Raw genomic sequence first — 23,211 nt, forward strand, 5'->3', positions numbered from 1 at the left:
ATAGCGTTTCTCGCCTTTCCGAGCCGTACTTTCTTCAGAGTGAAAAGTTCTTTGGATCTTCAGCCAATTTTGTTTATTTCGGGTATTTCAACGTGGGGTCTTCTTTATTGAACAAGCTTTGACAGAGTAAGCAGATTGTCCATTTGCTTCTAAATCGGCAACGCAAAAATTTTCTGAAGACCCAGTTGGTTTTCATAAGATTCGTTCCGTCCTGTTTTCCATCTGTCTGCCTTTCGTACAAGATTTTCGATATAGCTCAGGTCAGTTTTTGATGTTGTATTACAATGGAGTCCGTAAAACAGTACTGAGAGAAACAGCGAATTGTATAAACCCAGTCTATCGAAAGGTTTCATAGTATCTTGCTCCTACCTATGCGGTTGTTTTGCAAGAGGCTGCAATCAGAATGTTTGCTTAGTTAAATTGTATATTTCATGAAGTAAATTTGCGTGCTTCAACAAACGGACTGCAAGATAAATTGACTTTTTTTGCTAGGACTACTCCAAAGGCAGCCAGTCTGCTGAGGGAAGACGATAAAATAATAGATAAAAATCTTATACCTTCAAAGTTGAAACATCCCTCTTACAATGACAGAGAGATACCGGAAGTTTTTCTCTTCCAGTTAAAGACGGCAGCCTACGCATTCTTTTTTCCCGATGACGGGGCAAAATAATATGAAAGATCTTTTCGGATTTTTGAGCCGTTACAGAATCATAACGCTATAGATGGAGAGTTTCATAACAAAAAAATTATTCAGAAATTCAGACAATAAAAACAGGAACAAGTTCGAGCGAAAGCGTTGGCAATCAAAGATCTCATCAATGAAAAAGAGACATGTTCTCTAGACTTAGCTATGGAAAAAGGGAGCATTATTCTGGCTCAAAGCACTTCCATTTTAACGATACCACTTTGATTCACACAAGGGAGACTTTTGAGAAGTAATTGATCTTAGATATTGATGGGATCCCTTAAAATTGCCATCAACAAGAGCATGTGGAGAAAAATTTAATGTAGCGCCTGCTCTTCATTGTTCAAAAAAAGGCCGTACGCACACAAGAGACATTGACATCCGTGACACTTTTGCAAAGCTGCTCATTGATGTCTGCAATCACGTCAGCTTAGAACGCTGTCTTCAGACTTTGCAAGGGGAAAACTTTGCAAATAGAGCTGCCACCACTGATGACGATTCTCGACTAGTTATCAAAGCTAAAGGCTTCTTCGATTAACGTTTATGTAGAACATTCCTTGTTGTGAAAGTGTTCAATCATTATGCAAAGTGTAGCCCAAGAAGCATGCAAGTTTCCTGCGGATATCACGATTTCATCAAGAATCTGAAATAAGGTTATTGGCTTCCACGATCTGCGATAAGAATGAAGGTTCAAATTTTGACGTGATCACGTACATAAGGACAAAAATAAATTTCGCTTTGTGCAAAGCTTCATACTCTGCCTCCGTGCCGCACGCTTCATGCGCCGGCGGCTTGCAGTAGAAGCGACAATACAAACCATTGTAGAGAAAGGGATGCTGTTGTTCTAAATTCTTTACATTTCTCTAATCTTTTCTAATCTTGAATCAAAACTTTTACACATTACAATTTGATTGCTACGTACCATGTCAATTTTGATTATAATTTTGATGCTCAAATTTCTCTATATTAGGCGTTTGAAAATTTTTTTTGACTGATTTCAGGATTTGAATATACACATCGGACTAACTTTCCCCAAGTTGAACAACTACCGTTTTAGGGTAGGGACTTTCTCCTAATTGACCATTTAAAAAACCATTTTTAAAAAGCTGGAATAGTTTTGTTTTTACAAAAGGAGCATTTCGACTAAATAACGTCTTTTCTCTTTCTTGTTTCGGTTCTTCGTAGCCCTTTTGATACCGTGCATGAGACTACTTTTGATATTAGTAACATTGAACATTTTTCCCGAGAATTTTCTTCTCTCACCGTCGCTGCAAAGTTCCCTTAACTCAGTGAGATGTTTTGTAACATTTTTTGGCTCTTTAAGAGCTTCCCTGAGAATTGTTGAACGTTAATTGAATAGAACTGTAGGTACGGCCTAAAAGGCCACGCCAACCAATTTTGTATACTATCATTCTTCATCACAATTAAGGTGTACGATATTTGCGACCAACATAAGGAGCATTTTCATAGCAGGGTGCATCAGTAGTGCAGAGTAGAATTCATATTGAGCAATCTCTGTCCAAGCAATTGGAAAAACTTAGAGAATAAACAATTGGAGTGCTTTCATCAATTCAATGTGGAAATATTTAATTGTTTTCAACTCAGAGTAATCCTAATAGTTCTGGCCCCAATTTGATGATAAAGAGTGTTTAGAAGCAACAGACGAACAACAGGTAGGCCTTATGGAACACGGCTTTAAAAATCTGTTGTGAATCAGTGACTACGTTTTCTTATGCTTGGAACATAACAGTGACTTTTTAAAGATTTTACGTTTTTTAATTTCACCAAAACTTTGATTGAACATGTTCCAAAAGTGGCAAAGGTGATCCAGTTGAGTGGATTATTTTCAATGGAGACGTTCAATAAATTTCTGTTGGTGAACAATTTTAATCGTTGCCAGTCGGCATCATCACCAGTAATTTAACGTTCAGACCCTGGATAATAACATTATTTCAAGGAAAAAATTGTAGAATATTAAAATTTTGTCAACAACGCAATAAATGACTGCCGAGTTTTGCAACAGCAAATGTCAAGTTTTAGAAAAAAACGAGGGGAGAAATACAATTTAAAAAGTTAAGATTAGCAAAAAACATCTTGTTTAATTGTGTGTCGCCTCAGTGCTAATTATCCTATGAATGGGATCCCTTAAAAATGCCATAAACAAGCGCATGTGGAGATTAATTTAATGTAGCGCCTGCTCTTCATTGTTCAAAAAAAGGCCGTACGCACACAAGAGACATTGACATCCGTGACACTTTTGCAAAGCTGCTCATTGATGTCTGCGATCACGTCAGTTTAGAACCCTGTTTTCAGACTTTGCAAGGGGAAAACTTTACAAATAGAGCTGCCACTACCGATGATGATTCTCGACTAGTTATCAAAGCTAAAGGCTTCTTCGATTAACGTTTAAGTAGAGCATTCGTTGTTGTGAAAGTGTTCAATCATTATGCAAAGAGTAGCCCAAGAAGCATGCCAGTTTTCTGCGGATATCACGATTTCATCAAGAATCTGAAATAAGGTTATTGGCTTCCACGATCTGCGATAAGAATGAAGGTTCAAATTCTGACGTGATCACGTACATAGGGACAAAAATAAATTTCGCTTTGTGCAAAGCTTCATACTCTGCCTTCGTGCCGCACGCTTCATGCGCCGACGGCTTGCAGTAGAAGCGACAATACGAACCATTGTAGAGAAAGGGATGCTGTTGTTCTAAATTTTTTACATTTCTCTAATCTTTTCTAATCTTGAATCAAAATCTTTACACATTACAATTTGATTGCTATGTACCATGTCAATTTTGATTATAATTTTGATGCGTAAATTTCTCTATCTTAGGCATTTGAAAATTTTTTTTGACTGATTTCAGGATTTGAAAATACACATAGGACTAAATCTCCATCTTCACTTGCTGTCCCCAAGTTGAACGACTACCGTTTTAGGGTAGGGACTTTCTCCTAAGTGACCATTTAAAAAACCATTTTTAAAAAGCTGGAATAGTTTTGTTTTTACAAAAGGAGCATTTCGACTAAATAGTGTCTTTTCTCACTCTTGTTTCGGTTCTTCGTAGCCCTTTTGATACCGTGCATGAAACTACTTTTGATATTAGTAACATTGAACGCTTTTCCCGAGAATTTTCTTCTCTCATCGTCGCTGCAAAGTTCCCTTAACTCATTGAGATGTTTTGTAACATTTTTTGGGTCTTTAAGAGCTTCCCTGAGAACTGTTGAACGTTAATTGAATAGAACTGTAGGTACGGCCTAAAAGGCCACGCCAACCAATTTTGTGTACTATCGTTCTTCATCACAATTAAGGTGTACGATATTTGCGACAAACATAAGGAGCATTTTCATAGCAGGGTGCATCAGTAGTGCAGAGTAGAATTCATATTGAGCAATCTCTGTCCATGCAATTGGAAAAACTTAAAGAATAAACAATTGGAGTGCTTTCATCAATTCAATGTGGAAATATTTAATTGTTTTCAACTCAGAGTAATCCTAATAGTTCTGGCCCCAATTTGATGATAAAGAGTGTTTAGGAGCAACAGACGAACAACAGGTTGTCCTTATGGAACACGGCTTTAAAAATCTGTTGTGAATCAGTGACTACGTTTTCTTATGCTTGGAACAAAACAGTGACTTTTTAAAGATTTTACGTTTTTAGTTTCACCAAAACTTTGATTGAACATGTTCCAAAAGTGGCAAAGGTGATCCAGTTGAGTGGATTAATTTTCAATGGAGACGTTCATTAAATTTCTGTTGGTGAACAATTTTTATCGTTGCCAGTCGGCATCATCACCAGTAATTTAACGTTCAAACCCTGGACAATAACATTATTTCAAGGAAAAAATTGTAGAATATTAAAATTTTGTCAACAACGCAATAAATGACTGCCGAGTTTTGCAACAGCAAATGTCAAGTTTTAGAAAAAAACTAGGGGAGAAATACAATTTATAAAATTAAGATAAGCAAAAAACATCTTGTTTAATTGTCTGTCGCCTCAGTGCTAATTATCCTATGAATGGGATCCCTTAAAAAGCCATAAACAAGCGCATGTGGAGATTAATTTAATGTAGCGCCTGCTCTTCATTGTTCAAAAAAAGGCCGTACGCACACAAGAGACATTGACATCCGTGACACTTTTGCAAAGCTGCTCATTGATGTCTGCGATCACGTCAGTTTAGAACCCTGTTTTCAGACTTTGCAAGGGGAAAACTTTGCAAATAGAGCTGCCACTACTGATGATGATTCTCGACTAGTTATCAAAGCTAAAGGCTTCTTCGATTAACGTTTATGTAGAACATTCCTTGTTGTGAAAGTGTTTAATCATTATGCAAAGAGTAGCCCAAGAAGCATGCAAGTTTCCTGCGGATATCACGATTTCATCAAGAATCTGAAATACGAGTAAAAGATAATCGAAGTCGAGAAAACCAGCTTCTGTCCATTTATCGTCTCATGTACAGGCGGAGCTGGTCCGTCAGCATCGAAAGTATTACGGTTATTGGCTTAGAGGATCTGCGATAAGAAGGAAGGTTCAAATTCTGATGTGATCACGTACATAAGGACAAAAATAAGTTTCACTCTTTTGCAAAGCTTTATACTCTGCCTCCGTGCCACACGCTTCATGCGCCGGTGGCTTGCAGTAGAGGCGTCAATATGAACCATTGTAGAGAATGGGAGGCTGTTCTAATTTTTTTTTACCTTTTTATAATCTTTTTTGATCTTGAATCAAAATTTTTACACATTACAATTTGATTGCTATGTACCATGTCAATTTTGATTATAATTTTGATGCTTAAATTTCTCTATCTTAGGCATTTGAAAATTTTTTTTGACTGATTTCAGGATCTGAAAATACACATAGGACTAAATCTCCATCTTCACTTGCTGTCCCCAAGTTGAATGACTACCGTTTTAGGGGAGGCACTTTCTCTTAATTGACCATTTTGATACCATGCATGAGATCACTTTTGATACTAGTAGCTTTCAACGCTTTACCCGAGGAATTTCTTCTCTCGCCGTCGCCGCAGAATTCCCCCAAGTCGGCGAGATGTTTTGTAACATTTTTTGGCTCTTTCATAACTTCCTTTCAGAATGTTAATTGAATAGAACTGTAGGTACGGCCTAAAAGGCCACGCCAACCAATTTTGTGTACTATCATTCTTCATCACATATTGAGCAATCTCTGTTCAAGCAAATGAAAAAACTCAAAGAATAAACAATTCGAGTGCTTTCATGAATTCAATGTGGAAACATTAAAGTGTTTTCAACTTAGAGTAGTCTTCATAGTTCTGGCCTCAATTTGAGAATACAGAATACGTAGAAGCAACACCCGAAAACACGATGTCTTAAAGATTACAGCTTTGAAAATCTGTTGTGAATTAGTAACAACGTTTGTTTTTTGATTCAACTATAAAAGTGGCTTTTAAAATATTTTACGTTTCTTGATTTCTCCAAAATTTTGATTAAATATGGTCCAAAAGTGGCAAAGCTAATCCAGTTGAATGGGGTAATTTTCAATAGAAACGTTCAACAAACCTCTGTCAGTGAACAAATGTTATTGTTGCCGTTCAGTATCATCACCAGTAATTCAACGTTCAGACCCTGGACAATAACATTATTTTGAAAAAAATTTGTAGAATATGAAAATTTTGTCAACAACTCAATAAATGACGGCCGAGTTTTCAAATAACAAATGTCAGCTTTTGGAAAAAAACGTGGGGATAGATTAAAATTATTAGATTGAGATCAGCAAAAAACATATTAATTAATTGTGTGTCTCCTCAGTGCTAATAATCACATGCTTTAGTTTCCCTCTCCAGTGCTAATTTGCAATTGTATAATAACTAATCTCATCATGTTTCAAATCCACAGATCAGTGGCTTTTCTAGGAAACTCATTTTTTAAAGTAATAGCAGTAAAGATCAGTTGATAACAACACCAAAACAGCATCAAAAAGCCATACTGGATCTCTATGCAGTAGAAGCGTCAATACGAACCATTGTAGAGAAAGGGAGGCTCTGTTCTAATTTTTCTACATTTTTCTAATCTTTTCTAATCTTGAATCAAATGCTTTACAATTATAATTTGATTGCTATGTACCATGCCAATTTTGATTATAATTCTGATGCTTACATTTCTCTATCTTAGGCATTTGAAAATTTTTTAGATTGATTTCAGGATTTATAAATACACGTAGGACTAAATATTCATCTTCACTTGCTGTTCCCAAGTTGAACGACTACCATTTTAGGGGAGGGGCTTTCTCTTAATTGACCAATTTTTAAATAAATCCATATATAAAAAATTGGAATATTTTTGTTTTTACATTAGGAGCATATCGACCATATACTGACTTTTGGTATTCTTATTTCGGTTCCTCGTAGCCATTTTGATACAATGCACGAGACCACTTTTGATACTAGTAACATTCAACGCTTTTCCCGAGAAATTTCTTCTCTCACTGTCGCTGCAAAGTTCCTCCAAGTCGGTGAGATGTTTTGCAACATTTTTTGGCTCTTTCATAACTGCCTTGAGAACTGTTGAACGTTAATTGAATAGAACTGTAGGTACGGCCTAAAAGGCCACGCCAACCAATTTTGTGTACTATCATTCTTCATCACAATTAAGGTATACGATATTTGCGACCAACATAAGGAGCATTTTCATAGCAGGGTGCATCAGTAGTGCAGAGTAGAATTCATATTGAGCAATCTCTGTCCAAGCAATTGGAAAAACTTAAAGAATAAACAATTGGAGTGCTTTCATCAATTCAATGTGGAAACATTAAATTGTTTTCAACATAGAGTAGTCTTGATAGTTCTGGCCTCAATTTGAGGATACAGAATACGTAGAAGCAACACCCAAAAACTTTTAAAAGATTTTACGTTTTTTTGAATTCGCCAAAATTTTTATTAAGTATTGTCCAAAAGGGGCAAAGCTAATCCTGTTGAATGGGGTAATTTTTAAAAGAAACGTTCAACAAACTCCTGTCAGTGAACAAATTTTATCGTTGCCATTCGGCATCATCACCAGTATTTCAACGTTCAGACCCTGGACAATAACTTTATTTTGAAGAAAAATTTGTAGAATATTAAAATTTTGTCAACAACGCAATAAATGACGGCCGAGTTTTGAAGTAACAAATTTCACATTTTGGAAAAAAACGTGGAGAGAAATACAAATTATTAGATTAAGATAAGCAAAAAACATCTTGTTTAATTGTGTGTCTCCTCAGTGCTAATTATCACATGCACTAGTCTCCCTCTCCAGTGCTAATTATCAAATGTATAATAACTAATCTCATCATATTTCAAGACCAAAGATCAGTGGTTTTTCTAGGAAACTATTTTTTTAAAGTAATAGCAGTAAAGATCAGTTGAAAACAAAACCAAAACAGCATCAAAAAGCCATGCTGGATCTCATAAAAAACCAACAAATTTTCTACAATACAGAGGCAACTTTACACAAAACTTTTCCAGCAAATTGATGAAACTATGTAACTTGCAAGGAAAATTCATACTGCGACAATGAAGATCATGCCTCCTCACCTTAAAATCCTCTTTCGATAGAAACATGAAAGCCCACGTGGTATATGAGATAAAATATAATGCATGCGGTTCCACCTCTTTTGGGCGGACGTGACATATTTTTACATAATGATTTGTGTGTAATGGCATGTGATCTGTAACCGGGGGTGCATAACGTACTGGGGGGATGGAAAAGTTCCGAATTACTTTATAAAGGCACGTGCTCTGTAATTGGAGGGTGCATTATCTACGGGTGGGCAAAAACAGAAACGATCTAATGATTTACTAATATGTATCGCCCCTTATTTATATTTATGTAATTTAATATGTAAAAATAGCATGTGCACCTGTGGGGCCTAAAAATTATTTGATAACTAAACAGGGGGAGACGAAGTATTTCCCAACTTTTCTGTGTACCAACGGGGAATTGCTGTTTCTGAAATTCAAAAGAGTCCTGCATCGTTTGATTTCTTGATACCATTGGCAAATTATTTTTCATCCCAAAGTTACCGTCGCTAAGTTCCGCCCAAGTCGGTGACATGTTTTGTAACATTTTTTTGGCTCTTTACGAACTGCCGTGAAAAATTTTGCACACTAATTGGATAAACCTGAAAGTATGGCCTATTTGGCCACGCCATCCGACTTTGTGTACCATCATTATCACAATTAAAGTGAACAATATTTGCGACCAATGTTAGAAGCACTTTCATAGCAGGGTGCATTTTTAGTGCATAGAGTAGAATTCATTTAGCGCAACCTCTGTCCTGGGAAAAAGAAAAACTTATAGAATAAATAATTGAAGTGGTTTCATCAATTCAATGTGGAAACAGTAAATTAGTTTCAAACTAGAGACCGGTAATCCTAATAGATCCGGCTTCAATTTGAGAATACAGAAAATTTTAAAGCAATACCCGAAAAGAGGATATCGTTAAAGATTACGGCCTTGAAAATCTGTTGTGAATCAGTCTGTGACTACGTTTATTTTTTGATTCGAACAAAAAGATGGCTTTTAACAGATTTTACGTTTTTTGATTTCTCCAAAATTTTGATTGAATATGGTTCAAAAGTGGCAAAGCTTATCCAGTTGTGTCGTGTAATTCTCAATAGAAACGTTCGTCAAAAGCTTGTCGTTGAACAATTTTTTTTGGTACCAGTCGGTATGGTCACGAGTACTTCAACGTTCAACCCGTGGGCAATCACATAATTGTTCGAGAAAAAATTGTAGAACATTGAAATTTTGTCAACAACGCAATATATGACTGCCGAGTTTTGAAACAGATAGTCGCGCGCTCATCCTCACACAGACAACTTCATAGAGCTACATGCTAGAAAAAAAGTGATCAACGGGGTTTTATACATATACAGACTTTCATCAATCAGTCTATCACTCCGCAAAGTTTAAAAAAGGCAAAAACTTAAGTTGAAATTGTTCACACTTCCTAGCAAACAAATTTAATGAAGATAAACCCTATTCACTTCTTATTTCGACTGAGTGGGAAAACGACGAAACTACGACCAATGCACATGATTTACAAGAAATTTCATGCGAGATTGAGATAAATCAAGCGAGCTATTCAAAATCATATAGCTTATCGGTCAATAATTAATAATAATCAGTCTCAATTTTTTTGAATGATGCAGCATTGACAGACTCACAGGACTTGCTATCTTTGAGAATAAAGAACAAGTCAACATATAACAGCAGATAATGACGAATAAACAACTTTTCATTACTCATGCAAACAGAAATCCAATTCAACGAACCAATAGCGAAATAAAACAACTATTTTTATCTGCATATGTTTCTATAGAAAGCACATAAAACGTCTTGATAAAAATAATCTTTAGCAAAAAGTAAGACGATAAAAAACAGGGGTAACTAGCAAAATTTTCCCCAGAATCTATTGTTGTTCTTGAAACAAAGTTGAATGACCATTGGCTATCATATCAAATGGACACATTCACAAGCTTCCCTCGCGTCTTTTTGAAAAACCAATCAAATTTCTCAGGAACAATGTAGCGTCAATGTAACATTTCTCAAGAAAGTTAGTGTCAATTAAATTCCAACAAAAACATTTTTGATTCACATAAGATAAATTACTGTACTTTATAAAATTTAAATGTTAATGAATTGACTGCACAAGACAAAAATTATCAACAAAAAGGACCAGAAGTCGAAACTCTCTTATATTTTTTTTACTTTTACTATAGTAGAAGGACGACAATTTTTGTCCAAACTGAAATGCTCACAAAGGTTTTTTCAAAAAAGAGTATTTCCAAGTAATAAATACCAAAAACTCAAAAACCAAAACTTCAAATAGTTTCAATTACACAAAGCTAAAATTCTAATGTGCCCTCTCAGACATGAGACTCAGTAACAATAGAACAATTGACAAGAAACGTAATTCATTGAAATTTATAATTTTAATGTAAAAACATAGTATCAAGGTAAAAAAACTTCCCAGTGACTAAATCAGACAACAAAAGGTAAGACACATGAAATGATGTGCATTTTTATTATGCGTTGCCATACACAGTAACAAGAAAAAAGGGACGCACAAAGAAGTCAAATAGCTGAGCGTAAAAAACAATCGTTCTAATAACGAAAGAAAAAATCTAAATTCAAATTCAGATTTTTTTGATTCTTCAAAGCAATGATGGTACCAAAAGTCTATTTATCGTCTCAGAGGTCTTTAAAAACTGAAATTGTGAGCAAAGCAGCATAATTGAGCCAATTAAACAATATTTGACTAACAAAACCATAAAAGTTGAAAAAAACCATTGTGAGAAGCCAAGAGTTCGCAAACATTTTTAACCTATATGACACCTCTCGAAGAGAAACGAATTTCCCAAAAATCATGTTTTATTCTATACTCCAAACTTAACGGGTTTCCTCGGGTTAAAACTCTGATCTCAACTCTCTACGATTATTATACCGATCGGCCAAAGTTCATTTAACGAAGAAAAGCAGTTTAGTTTACAGTTCTTCCCCCCCCCCCCCCACTAAGAGTAGGCTCGAAACAATTAACCCTGAACACCTATCATGAGTCATTACGTCGAGGAAAGGACATTGGTAAACACGTTTTTTATAACCCGTTTCGGTTGGCATTACCAAATCAATATTTCGAAAGAAGTAAATTAGCTAAAAGAAGTAAATACTTGAAGTAGCATTGGTTATCCTCAAGCCATGAACTGAAACGTGATACAGTATGATGATTACAAACCTATAATAACATGGAAAAATGTTAATTCATGTTTCATGTTTTTTTTGTGCAATGATGGACTCAGCAAGAAAAAGTTAAAATATCTTAAAGCCACATATATATATATATATATATATATATATATATATATATATGTATATATATATATATATATATATATATATATATATACATATATATAAATACATACATACAAACATACATACATACTTACATACATACATATATATATATATATATATATATATATATATATATATATATATATGTATGTATACATATATGTTTTGGTTTTGTATACGCACAATCCAAACACACCCATATAATATATATATATATATATATATATACATATATATATTTACATATATATATATATATATATATATATATATAAATAAATTTTATATATATATATGTATATATATATATATATATATATATATATATATATATATATATATATATATATATATATATATATACATATATACACGTGTATATATATATATATATATATATATATATATATATATATATCATTTGTCACAAGATTCAACCCAAGTTGAGGTACGCGACCCAAGCCAGCTCTGATCTCACCAACGGGAGTCGCGCACGAAGCTATCAGTCCCAATTGAGTCGCTCGCTCGGTTGACAGACCTACATGGTTTGCGCATTGGTGATGCCAGACACACTTGAGTCGAGCACTGGGAGTATCCTGCCCTGTTGACAATTTTAATCGTTGAAGTAGCATTAATCATTGGTGTAGTATATTGTTTCCTGAAAAATAGACTTCATTTTATGTATAAGGTTTTTGATTCCTTGAGTCATAGTTACAAAAAAGAAACAACTTGTTCAGCTCGGCAGACTTCACCAAAACTTATTCCTTCACGTTCGTCATGTAGAATTGGGAAGTGCTTTTCAAAAAACATTTCACACGGGTGTTGATTATCTCTTTTTTTCCTAGGCCTAGCCGTATTCTCGGTTGGTTTGGTCCTGGTTCTGATCGGACTTTTCAGACTCTGGAAGGGTTTGTGAAAAAGCATTGCTCAGGTTATCCAGATCATACCAAAAGATTACCTTGACGCTTGCTATAGCTTGGTTAATTTTATGGTATGATCTGGATGACCACTCTATGACCAGACTGTGTGGGGTTCTGTTTAACCCCCGTGAGCGAGACCAGTCGGTCTGATCAGAGCTGGCTTGGGTCGCGCACCGGATCCTGGGAACACAATCATTCCAAATTTCCATTTAGGATGTTAAAATAATATTCTTGGTCTATCGCACGATCAAAAGCATAAAGAAATATCGGTGTTCAAATTTCATGGCGAAGTGATGCAAGTTTTAACGAGTGTCAAAATGATGCATGTTTTACCAAAGTGTATGATGTTTTGGCTCACTGCTTAACCTCTGATCTCAATCTGCAATACTCTATGAGAGAAAGTGCAGTTCACGAAGCTCTTTAAGAGCGCATTTTAAACTATGGGCTGTAATTGTCGTTTACAATCAAGTGCATACGTACAGGACTCTGAAGCTTCCTTCTCAAATGCGGTCTATAAGACAGTAATGTGTACTCTAAATTAAATTTCATCAACAATTCCGAATTAATTTCTAGTATGATTCAATTTTAAAATTCATTAGTTGCAATTCAATTTTACATCCCCTTAAACCTACAAATTCTTCAAAAAGAAGTCTCTAAAGTATCTAATTTTGAATTGTATTTAGCTCGACATATATTGATATGATCATTGTTTGCTATACAAGCAGGCCAATTTCAAAAGATTTATCTGGGGTAAAATGCCCTCCGAACAAAGATTATTTCGGGCGTTCTAGTTTTTCGTGGATTGTTTTGGGTTGTTTTCTGAACATTCATGGTGTCATTTTCGGTTGGTCAGCAGTTCACTTTGGTCATCAGTATTCGGAGTTTCTAAAAAGGAAACGAATGATCAATCAAGGTCATGTACAGCTACAGTCTACGTTTTCATAGTTTTTCAAAACAATAAGTTTTTCTGCGGTTTGAATCCAAAAAAGTCAGTTAATTGAACGTCAAGTGTTACAGTTGCTCGCTTATCAACAAGAATGAGTATGCCCATTTTCCTATAGGTTAAATAAATTTGGTGGGTTATTCTTTGGGCAAATGACACTTGTTCGTTAATTTTAAGTCTTTTGAATTCAATTCAATAATTCTTCTTACCTGAGGAAAGTTTGGAACTGATAATTTGTCTTCATTCTTGCTTTGGTGGCTTTCTCAAACTTTCCATGGAATTCAAAAATTTATTGTTTTGAAGTTTGGAATTTAGTTTTTCGTAGTTTTGTTGTATCTCTCGATTGCGCTGAGCGTTTTGAGATGCCTCGATTATGACTCGTTCTTTCTGTGGCTGATTTTTCATTTGTAATGGTCGAGTTTGGTCCAGTAAAAGTTGAAGTCGAATGTTTCGTTCTTTCTCTTTGCGTAAATTTGCTTCTTCTTCGGTTCTAAAAAATAAGGTTCCAATCCCGCTCATCCCAAATTGCGACTTAATTTTCTGCCGAATGAGAAAGAAAAATTTCAAAAATACTCATACTGTTCGAAAATAATTGTTAAACGAGTAAATTTGTGTTAAGCGCAAAGCAATAAAAAAGTTAAATAATGCAGTATTGAGAGCCGATAATACCTGCCATTGATAATACTACAAGACAATACAAACAACAAAACAAAACAACAAAAAATTACTGTCAAACGTAAAACCTATCTAAAAAAAAGTAAAAAATCATCATCTAAAAACTAAACTAAACTAATCAATTGTACATCATTTCAAAGCAAATGGTTTTTGTCTTTAAAAATACTCGGTAACAACTACAAAAAGGGCAAAGGAAACAAGAAAAAAAGGGCAAAGTCATATCAACAATCAGCTTTCAAAAAACGGTCATTAGTGAGACAACGAAAGCAATAATACCACCTTGGAGAGCCGACGAGACCTTCCATCGATAAAAATAGGAGAGAAAACAAACATTAAAATAATTAACACAAAAAACGTTAATTACGACCAAAAATCAAAATCTATTTCTACAAACACTTTATAACAAAGTCAAAATGGCTCTTGATAAAACCACACAAAAGTCTAGATAGAACGTTAACAGCACCAAAAACAATTTGTACTGTTACAAAAATTATATGGGTAAGTTACCTAATGAGACTTGGTAACAAGTGGACTAAAGGAGAAACAAAGGCAAAATTATTAAATACCTCTAGATTTTTGAAAACAATTTGTTTCAAAGTCAAAAAGCCGTTATCGATCAACTGAAATTATGAAATAGGGTATATTGCTCTTTTTAGATCTCCCCACCGAGCTATTGTTACAACTCAAAATCCAAAATAGATAAAACGACTAAATGAATAAAAAAAATTCCAAAAATCAAAAATTCAATGAAATCTGCACCGAAGCCCTTAAAACTATACGATATTCAATGAAAACATAAAAAATGTTCCTTTACCCTATTTTTTCAAGCCAACAGGAATTGTTAGTGATGTTTTAATGCGACTAGAAAACTAACGAAGACTCTGAAAATGGGCAAACGTCAAGAGGTCATTTAAAGTTTATATAAAAGCTAGAGAGATCATGGCCTCAACACCATTAACTACAAAAACAACTAACTTATAAAGTCTGTGTTTATCCAGACTTTGGTACATAATGACTGAAATAAGTTTTAAAACTTCCAGAATTTAAAATTTTAATAATTTTTTTCAGGTTAACATTTTCAAAGCTGTAGCAACCATAATTTTTCAATTAATAAAAAGCAGATGACTAGAATAAATTGTATCTTCATAGGTAGCCAGTTGAACCTCTCATTATTTGAGACTATGTTCTCGCATGGCTACAAATTATTCATTTCAGGTTGAGATTAGAGACTTAAGACTAGAAACTTACAGCCAAAACAAGTAAATACAAAACTTCCGCAAAGAGTTTACTGAAACATATTGTTGACCACAAAAAACAATCAGCTGTGTAATTGTGTCACATTCATACATCAATGGGCTTGTTTTCGGTGGGACTTTGGGAAAAGAAAACGAAAATATCACTTAAATCACATAGTGCCAAAGCCATAATACCACCAGCTGCAACAAAGCAAAAAAAATGTTACAGTTTGTTTGGCCGAAATATATGTAGGGCATATCAATACTGAGACTAAGTTAAAAATTGAAAAAAGGAAAAAAAGCAGAGTTCAAAAGCTATGGGAAATTTTCCAATCAAATTATTTGAAGGTCATTAATACCATTAGCTATTAACTGAACTAAATGGAAAAATAATCGTTATATCTTCAAGGGATGCCATTGAGGTGTGCACTATATAAAATATCTGATGCAGTTAATGAGAGCTAAAGAAAAATACAGTCAAAAATCAAGAGAATATTTTTTTTGGTGGAAACCGGTTTCGAAGCCGTTATCATCATACGCTATTCACTAAAAAGACTCTTCATGTTCAATTGCATTTTGCTTCGAAATCAATGTAACCTGTGTTCATGGTGATAATCTGATCAGGCAGCAAAAAGTAACTCAAAAAAAGGGCAAGTGTATAGAAGTCAAAAGGTTTTCACGAAAACTCGTCTTATCAAAGTCAAGAAAATATTAATTAAAAACTATAAACAATAGAAAGATCAATTTTTCAGTCTCTAAAAGGAAGATGCATCCTGCCTTTACTTGGACTAAAAATAAATTGACAGAATTTGAAAAGAAGTTTTTGTTCCAAAATTAAGCAAAAAAGATAATTTGGCAACAAAAGTATTGCTATATCAAAATTGAATGATGCATTTTGGATAATTATTGTAATACAGAAGAAAAAAAGGTAAAAACTTACTCCAGAACACTTTTCTGGGAATCAGCAGCAACAATAAACCACTTTTGAACTTGTTCAGAAATGCGTAAGCAGTTGTTAGGCCCATATGTCAAACATTTTTTATGTTTTTTACAAACATAAAAAATATGTTTTTTTACATGTTTTTTACAAACTGGGCTAAGGAAGCTTATTTGATGCTGTTTTTGATAAAGAAAGCTAAATTTTCAAAAATTCATAAATCTTTCGCATAAATTTGTCAGATTAAAATTTTCTTTTCAAAAATTTTTGCCAAAATGTTTCCAAAGGCAGTTAGTTCGGACAGTTGATCAATCATCTTTCATTTTCAAACTTAAAATCAATGAGACTCTCGTTAACAATAGTATCATATTAGAAAAAAATGATGACAATTTAAGCAAAATTTCATAAAAACACAACAACGGAGTTTAGGCTGAGGTTCATGATACCTTAAACCTCGATTACGCTTCGGAAATGGCAAAATTCGAACAAATCTGCATGGTTTCCAATTCTATGGCAAAGTGGGTCAAAGTGAGTTGGAAAGAAAAAATAAACGAATAATTTTAATCCTGGATGACAGTTCATAGTGCTCTTACAAGGATTGTGCTTGATATACAAACGATTTCTCATATCCTAGTATGAAATCTTTTCTGGTAACAGGCAAATATTATTCGAACCGTTGTTGGTTGAAAGAAAATCATATCCGATTTTAATATTTCACTCACTGTATGATTACATGGAACTCAATCATTTCACTCTCTGAAATGTACTAAACTAAATGCACTAAGATAACCATTTTTGTCTTAACAAAGTTTTTCTTGCTTGAAACTACAAGCTTAATGCGATATAGGTTAACATTTCTAAGTTGAAGGGCTTATTGCCAATACACAAAATCATTATACAGAAAAAGATTGTTCCAAATTTTATACCAGTTAATTTTTATACCAGTCACATAAAAGTAAGCTCACCATTAAAATCGGCCAAAAAATCTTTGGATGAGACGTCAAACTGTCTTTAAATCAGGTATACAGCCAGGAATAATGTTTTGGAAGCTATAAAGTTTTTAAAAACCGCGCGCAAAGGGTTGATTTTACTGCTCAAAACTTTTCGCGCGACTGTGTGACAGTTATTTTTGTATTATGGTTCATATATTTCACTCGGATAATTATTGATAAAAATATTGAATTTCAATGAAATTAATTTTTACTAGTTCATCTATGATCAACTTTTCAATTTTCAAAGGTGTACAGAACTATTCACTATGAAAAAAAGATAAGTTTTTCGGTCCAATATTTAAACGCACAATTTAAGATTCTTAAAATTATTTTTCAGTTTTTTTAACTACAGAAAGGGTATTATAGCTTGAATTAAATCATAAAAACCTAAACAACCATCGTCTGATGAACTGCTCTCCAGCGTCAGGCGCAGCATTTTAATTGATAGGAGTTGTAGCTATGAAACGTTTTGTGAGTGCAATAAACGCTGACCCCGCGGGGTTAGAACCCCGAACCTCCAGGATCCCTGTCCACCATCTTACCCACTAAGCCACAATACCTCAGAATGAGAGAAAATTAGTTTAACAGTCAAAAATCAAGAACTCAAGCGCAAAATAGTCACCCAAGAAGTCAAAGAATGATCTAGAACAAAAACGCACAAATTTTAAGCAAAATTTGCGTACATAGACGAAACCAGTTACAATAGTTGTTTCAACTTTTGTTCAAGGACAATTAAAAAGACTGTTTTTAAAAACAACAATTAAAAAGAACAAGATCACTATTGGCATCGTGAGAGTTTCCATTTTTTCTAAATTCTTGTCCAATTTTTGTTGCGTTCTGATTCTGTGGTCCCTCATTTCTTTTCCGATGAAACAATAGTTAGCTGGATACGTGACAAAATGAGGCCTGTAGAGGTCAAATTGTGTACATATTTTAAAGGTTTACTGCAAAGTTGACTTCAAGGTAAGTCATAGGTTTATATATATATATATATATATATATATATATATATATATATATATATATATATATATATATATATCAAAAACCAGTCGGTTTAACCCGACATCTTTTTGTTGGCGGAAGATAATTTATCTTAAAAAAGATATTTACCATGATTGTGAAGCAAAAAGGCGAAAGAATTTAAAAATGCAAATATTAGTCATTGCGAATTGTTGAAGTTTACATTAATAATTATTATTGAAGATTCTGAATTATTTCAATCCATGATTTTTGCCCCATGAAGCTATTAAATTACGTTGAGTTTCCCGCATCAGTCAGCGACCTTTAAACTTTAAAAAACTATTTAAGTTCTGCAATAACAGCAGGTCAACAATGTTATTTTTTAACTACGTTCGACCTAGTTCAACTTGACCTCATTTTATGCCTAAAATACGTGTGGTAAGGTAATTGGTCGACACTCGAAAAGCTTTAGTTTTTGTGAGAAACTCACCAAATTTCCAACATCTTTTTCGCCTGAATTTGTGATGATTAAAAAAACATGTGATAACAAAAAGACTGATAAAATTCAAACATATGCATTTTTTGAAAAATTTATAAAATTCTGGTTAAAATTCCAAAGATTTTGAAAAAGTCTTCTATTTTGTCTATTGAACTCAATTGATTGTTAATTGATTGAATCAAAGTTTTCATATCTCATAATAGGCATTTCTTTACCTAATTTGTCTTGCTATTTTAGGCGAAAAACATTTTTGATTTTTTTTGTCTTGGAAAATATTTAACATATTGAGTAGCAGAAAAAAGCCCAGCTGTATTTATTTTAGTCTGATCTATTCGATTTTTTTCCAAAGTCTTGTAGTTTTTCCTATTAAATCGCCCGATTGTTCAGATTTTAAATCAATACTGTACAAACCTCCAAGATAGTTCGGAAACTAAGTTGCTTGTCATGAAAAACAGAAGCTCGCCATCATGTTGGGCAACATTTTCGACACTCTTAGAGGTCTGTAGGTGAGATGCCCCTCTTTTCTCTGCAACCGCATTACTGGAACCCCGAGACCTAATGTCAGGTCGACCTAACTGATCGCTTATTTTGTACCTTTGTATGAGTGTTTCTACAGATAAAGTTGATGATAGCGCCTTGTTCATTTCACATGATTGTCGTTCATGATTTGTCTCAACTAAAAATAAATTACAGGGTTAAGTGTTTAACAATTTTTACATGAATTGTGTAAACCATTACGAATAAAGGTAAGTTTTTGAAAAGCTCTGGGTGACTTCACACTGATATTCACTTTTTGAAGTACCCGAAATATGCTATATGCGAGTACTTTAAATATTATGCCAAATGATTCCATAACCGAAAGTTACAAAAATGACCAATACAATTTTGCATTCTTTCTATACTTACAGTCTTTCATTAAATAGAAATCTCGTTTAGACATTCTCTCCATTACTCCTTTACTCCCTGTCAGGTCAAATTTCTCCCCTTTCCCAAATATTTCCTTGAAATTTCTCGCCTTATCATCTGAAGCTATTGGCCGTAATTGGTCGAAAGCTGAAAAAATTCTCTCTGAGTGTTGATCAAAACTCCTGTTCAAGTTTCCACCGTAGTTTTGACCTTCAGGAGGCACTAAAAAGTTCATCTCGTGAGTCTGTGAATCGCTCACAATTCGTGGCGAAGTGGGACTTTTGTGGCCATTTTGTGTAATAGGTCCGTTTCGAATTAGTGACCTTGCATCATTTGTTTGACCTTGAATTGGACCTGCGTCTATTAAGTTTGAGTTAAGGAGATTTCCTTTTGATGATGAGGTTGATAATGTCGACGGTTTTGGCTTTGGGCTGCGGGTGAAAAGCGATTTGAGTCCATGGTTTGTTTGGGGTTTGGAGGATTGTTCAATTTTTGGGCTTCGGGGTAGCAGTGGTGGTGGGTGACCGTTCGGGGGATAGCTCGTTTGTGAGTTTTGTTCAGGCACATTGGTAGACTGCGATAGAAATCTGTAAGTGTGAAAAGATTAGTCACCAGAAAATTGCCAAAATGAATTTCGCGAAATCTACGGAATGATATATTGAGAAAAAAAACGTTCTCAGGGCTGGTTAACATCACAGTTCTTATAGTTTTCGCTGATGGTGATTTCGTTGAAGGCCTGCAAAATTAGTCAAATTTATTGAAGTTTTTCAGCAGAATGGAAAAATTATATGGTAGTACTTAAAAATTGAATTATCTATTTTCACACACACTAGCTGAAAAAAAGTGTCAATGAAAAAAATACAAGCAATTTTTAGGCCCACAAGCTGTTGTCTAGCAGATGGTAGAAAAACTGCAGAGAAACTGTAAGTCAAGCTCATTTTTGGAGGTCAGAAATAGATGGAGATCAAAAATATTTGATCCGAGACAAAATTGAAAGAAGCCAAGCTACAAAACTCGACAAAAATCTTTTCAAAAACATTTGAATGAACGCCAAAGTAAACTGGAACAGTTTAAAAGCTCTTTTTATGCTGACAATTCATCTTTCCTTATGTGCAAAATATTCAAAGCATAAAAATATTTAAAATTCAAATTCAAAGAAGTGTTGTTATTTAATTAAACTCGAGCGAAAGTTTTGTTAATTCAAACAAATAGGAATAGACTATAGGGCAATAAATCTTGAAATGATTTAAGCAAAGTGAGCATTTTTCGAAAAAAGAAAGCATAACCCGCAAACATTGGTCAAATCGCTCTCAAAAGACTTACGAGCGATCGGTTTGCCACCGAGCAACAGATCGGTTTGTCACCAAAGTCTACCCTTCACCCCAGAATCCGATGTCTTCTCAGCAGATTTGTTTACTTCGAAACTAGTATAGCTCTAGGAGAGCTGAGGCCGAGCCTCTCACAAAAATACACAAGAACTCAAGACCACATCAGGATGTAAAAGTAGAAACAAAACTTAAAGCTAGATTCTATCGAAGCTAAAAACGATTTGTTCATTTTTGTCAACGTATATTTTAGTAACCACTATTAGTACGTGATTATCACGCATGAAGTGGAACCGAAATTCAAAGCGGAACTGAACTAACTTCACTACTAAAATATTAGTACGGTGATGTATGTACGGATTGAACAATTCATTAACAAATTGCATCAGACTCTACACAATTGTTTGCAAATCGACTTGTTGTTGATACGAAATTTTCAACAAAACTTTTTTATAGCTAAAAAACCTCCTACGACATCAGATTTAAGCTGAGAAATGAAAGTAAAGATAAATTTTTACATTTTGTCGAAATCTGTATCTGCAACCATTCAGAATTGCCATTTTGACATGTAAACCAGGTGACTGGCAGTATTAAAAATCTTGAAAAACTACCAAAAGCAGTTAAAACGAGTTGATTTTGCCTTCCTAATCTGACATAAATTGCTTATTGAAGCACAATTCTTGAGCAGTAATTTAATTGTTACTGTGTGTCGTTCTGTAATTTATCTTGGTGATTACACAGATTAAGTTAACTTTGACCTGAAAAGAGAATTGACTTCAATATTCGCAATATTTTTCCCCTAATAGGAGAATGTTTGTACAAAAACTTCTATATAGCTTCTTTCAATAAAATTTTTATATAGCTTTAACAAATCCTAGAATTGATTCACTTTGCTGTTAGTGAAGCTAATTTAAGACTATAAAAATGGAACTGTGAAAATTAGGAATTCACGAAGGGAAATTTGTAAGTGTTTCCGCACTTTTTTGTACTTGATTAATCAAGTTATTTTTTGTTTACAATGGTTGTTCGGTCTATTACCAAGGATTTTTCTGCGATACTAATTGAATTTGGTTTTTACACTTTGAGTTGTTAACAAAACTCGAGCAAAAGTTGGTTGTTTCAATTTTTGAATTTTTGGTATTCAGGAAATTTTGGAATACGGAGCAAACTGTTGAGCAGCAAAGATGAACGATTTAATAATGAGACTAACTGAATATCAATAATGCAGCGATAGCTTAGAGTGTAGCGTATAAAACAGTTCACAAAAGTAAACGGCAAACTGTAACATCCGGACAAATTTGAAACAGCTGAAACCGATCTGGGGGTGTGAAAATTTCCTTGTCCCTGACAGGAGAGCGGTCGTTACAAAGGTGGTCAGTGACTTTACCTGCATAACAAAAAACCAGCAGGACTAACATAACTGCTTCAAACTTTGTTTGAGATCAAGTAGGCACAAAATTTGCTTGGGAACAATTAAAATTGTTTGAAATAGAAATTCAATGCACTCAAATAAAAAAGCGCAACAGTCATTTAGACAGTAACTACTAAAATTTCTAACTTTTGATTATTTTGTGGTAAATCTTTTCTCCTAAGGGGTACTCTCGGAGGTACGGCTGGCAAGGTAGATGATGTCATAGGTGATCTCACTCCCACATCCGAGTACTTTCCAAATAGGGAAGTTGTCCCGTCCTCTCTTAAAGCCTCGTATAAAGCACCATTGTCGGCATCCAATGAACTTGCGCCATTAGGGCCTGGTTGTTGTCGATTAAGCGTGGGCGGCAAGGAACTGTTGAGGTTTTTTGTGTCCTTTAAGTTCACGCGCCTTGATGAAATTTCACGCTTAGCTGCCTCGGGTCTCAATGTGTATATGTCGAGTAACTTTTCTAGCAACTTACACCTGGAACCAAAAATTAATAAAATGTTGGTGGTGGACAAATTGTGGATCTATGGTTTCACGGATTTCAGATACAAATTAAAAATCATTATTGTATTAAAAAAATATTGATATCACCGCGTCCACTCATATTGTTTAGTACATCATTTTTGATTTAATCAAACCAAAATATCAAACATTTTCATTTGAGTTGAAGATGTCTGCTAAGAAGTAATTACCGTTTTGTGATCATTTTGACTCCTTGACCAGTAACTGAATCTAGTTAAACGTACCTTTTAGTTCAATGTTAGCAAGCCTAGTTCCATTTTGCTGGTTGCTATAATTGGTTAATCCCGGGCCAAGGAAGTTGTTTGCCAAAATTATGTA

General features: G+C 34.2%; 3 protein-coding genes across 5 annotated transcripts in view; 1 reads left to right on the plus strand and 2 right to left on the minus strand.

The window, feature by feature from the left end:
• The window catches only part of LOC142341755 (protein XRP2-like), a 525,423-nt gene that overhangs the window by 64,264 nt on the left and 437,948 nt on the right, over positions 1 to 23,211 (plus strand). The window lies entirely within an intron of this gene.
• The window catches only part of LOC142341757 (serine/arginine-rich splicing factor 4-like), a 340,718-nt gene that overhangs the window by 20,042 nt on the left and 297,465 nt on the right, over positions 1 to 23,211 (minus strand). The window lies entirely within an intron of this gene.
• Positions 13,006 to 23,211, minus strand: part of LOC142341047 (uncharacterized) — a 37,862-nt gene continuing 27,656 nt past the window's right edge. Inside the window, exons 7-11 of the mRNA XM_075391884.1 lie at positions 22,510 to 22,848; positions 19,627 to 20,213; positions 19,132 to 19,396; positions 13,629 to 13,909; positions 13,006 to 13,361 (exon numbers count right to left, since the gene is read on the minus strand). Coding sequence (XP_075247999.1) covers positions 13,660 to 13,909; positions 19,132 to 19,396; positions 19,627 to 20,213; positions 22,510 to 22,848 — 1,441 coding nt within the window. The 3' untranslated portion in view covers positions 13,006 to 13,361; positions 13,629 to 13,659. The remainder of the gene's footprint in view (positions 13,362 to 13,628; positions 13,910 to 19,131; positions 19,397 to 19,626; positions 20,214 to 22,509; positions 22,849 to 23,211) is intronic.

The sequence above is a fragment of the Convolutriloba macropyga genome, chromosome 6 (genome assembly GCF_964194025.1).
Source record: "Convolutriloba macropyga chromosome 6, txConMacr16.3, whole genome shotgun sequence".
NCBI lineage: Eukaryota > Metazoa > Xenacoelomorpha > Acoela > Convolutidae > Convolutriloba > Convolutriloba macropyga.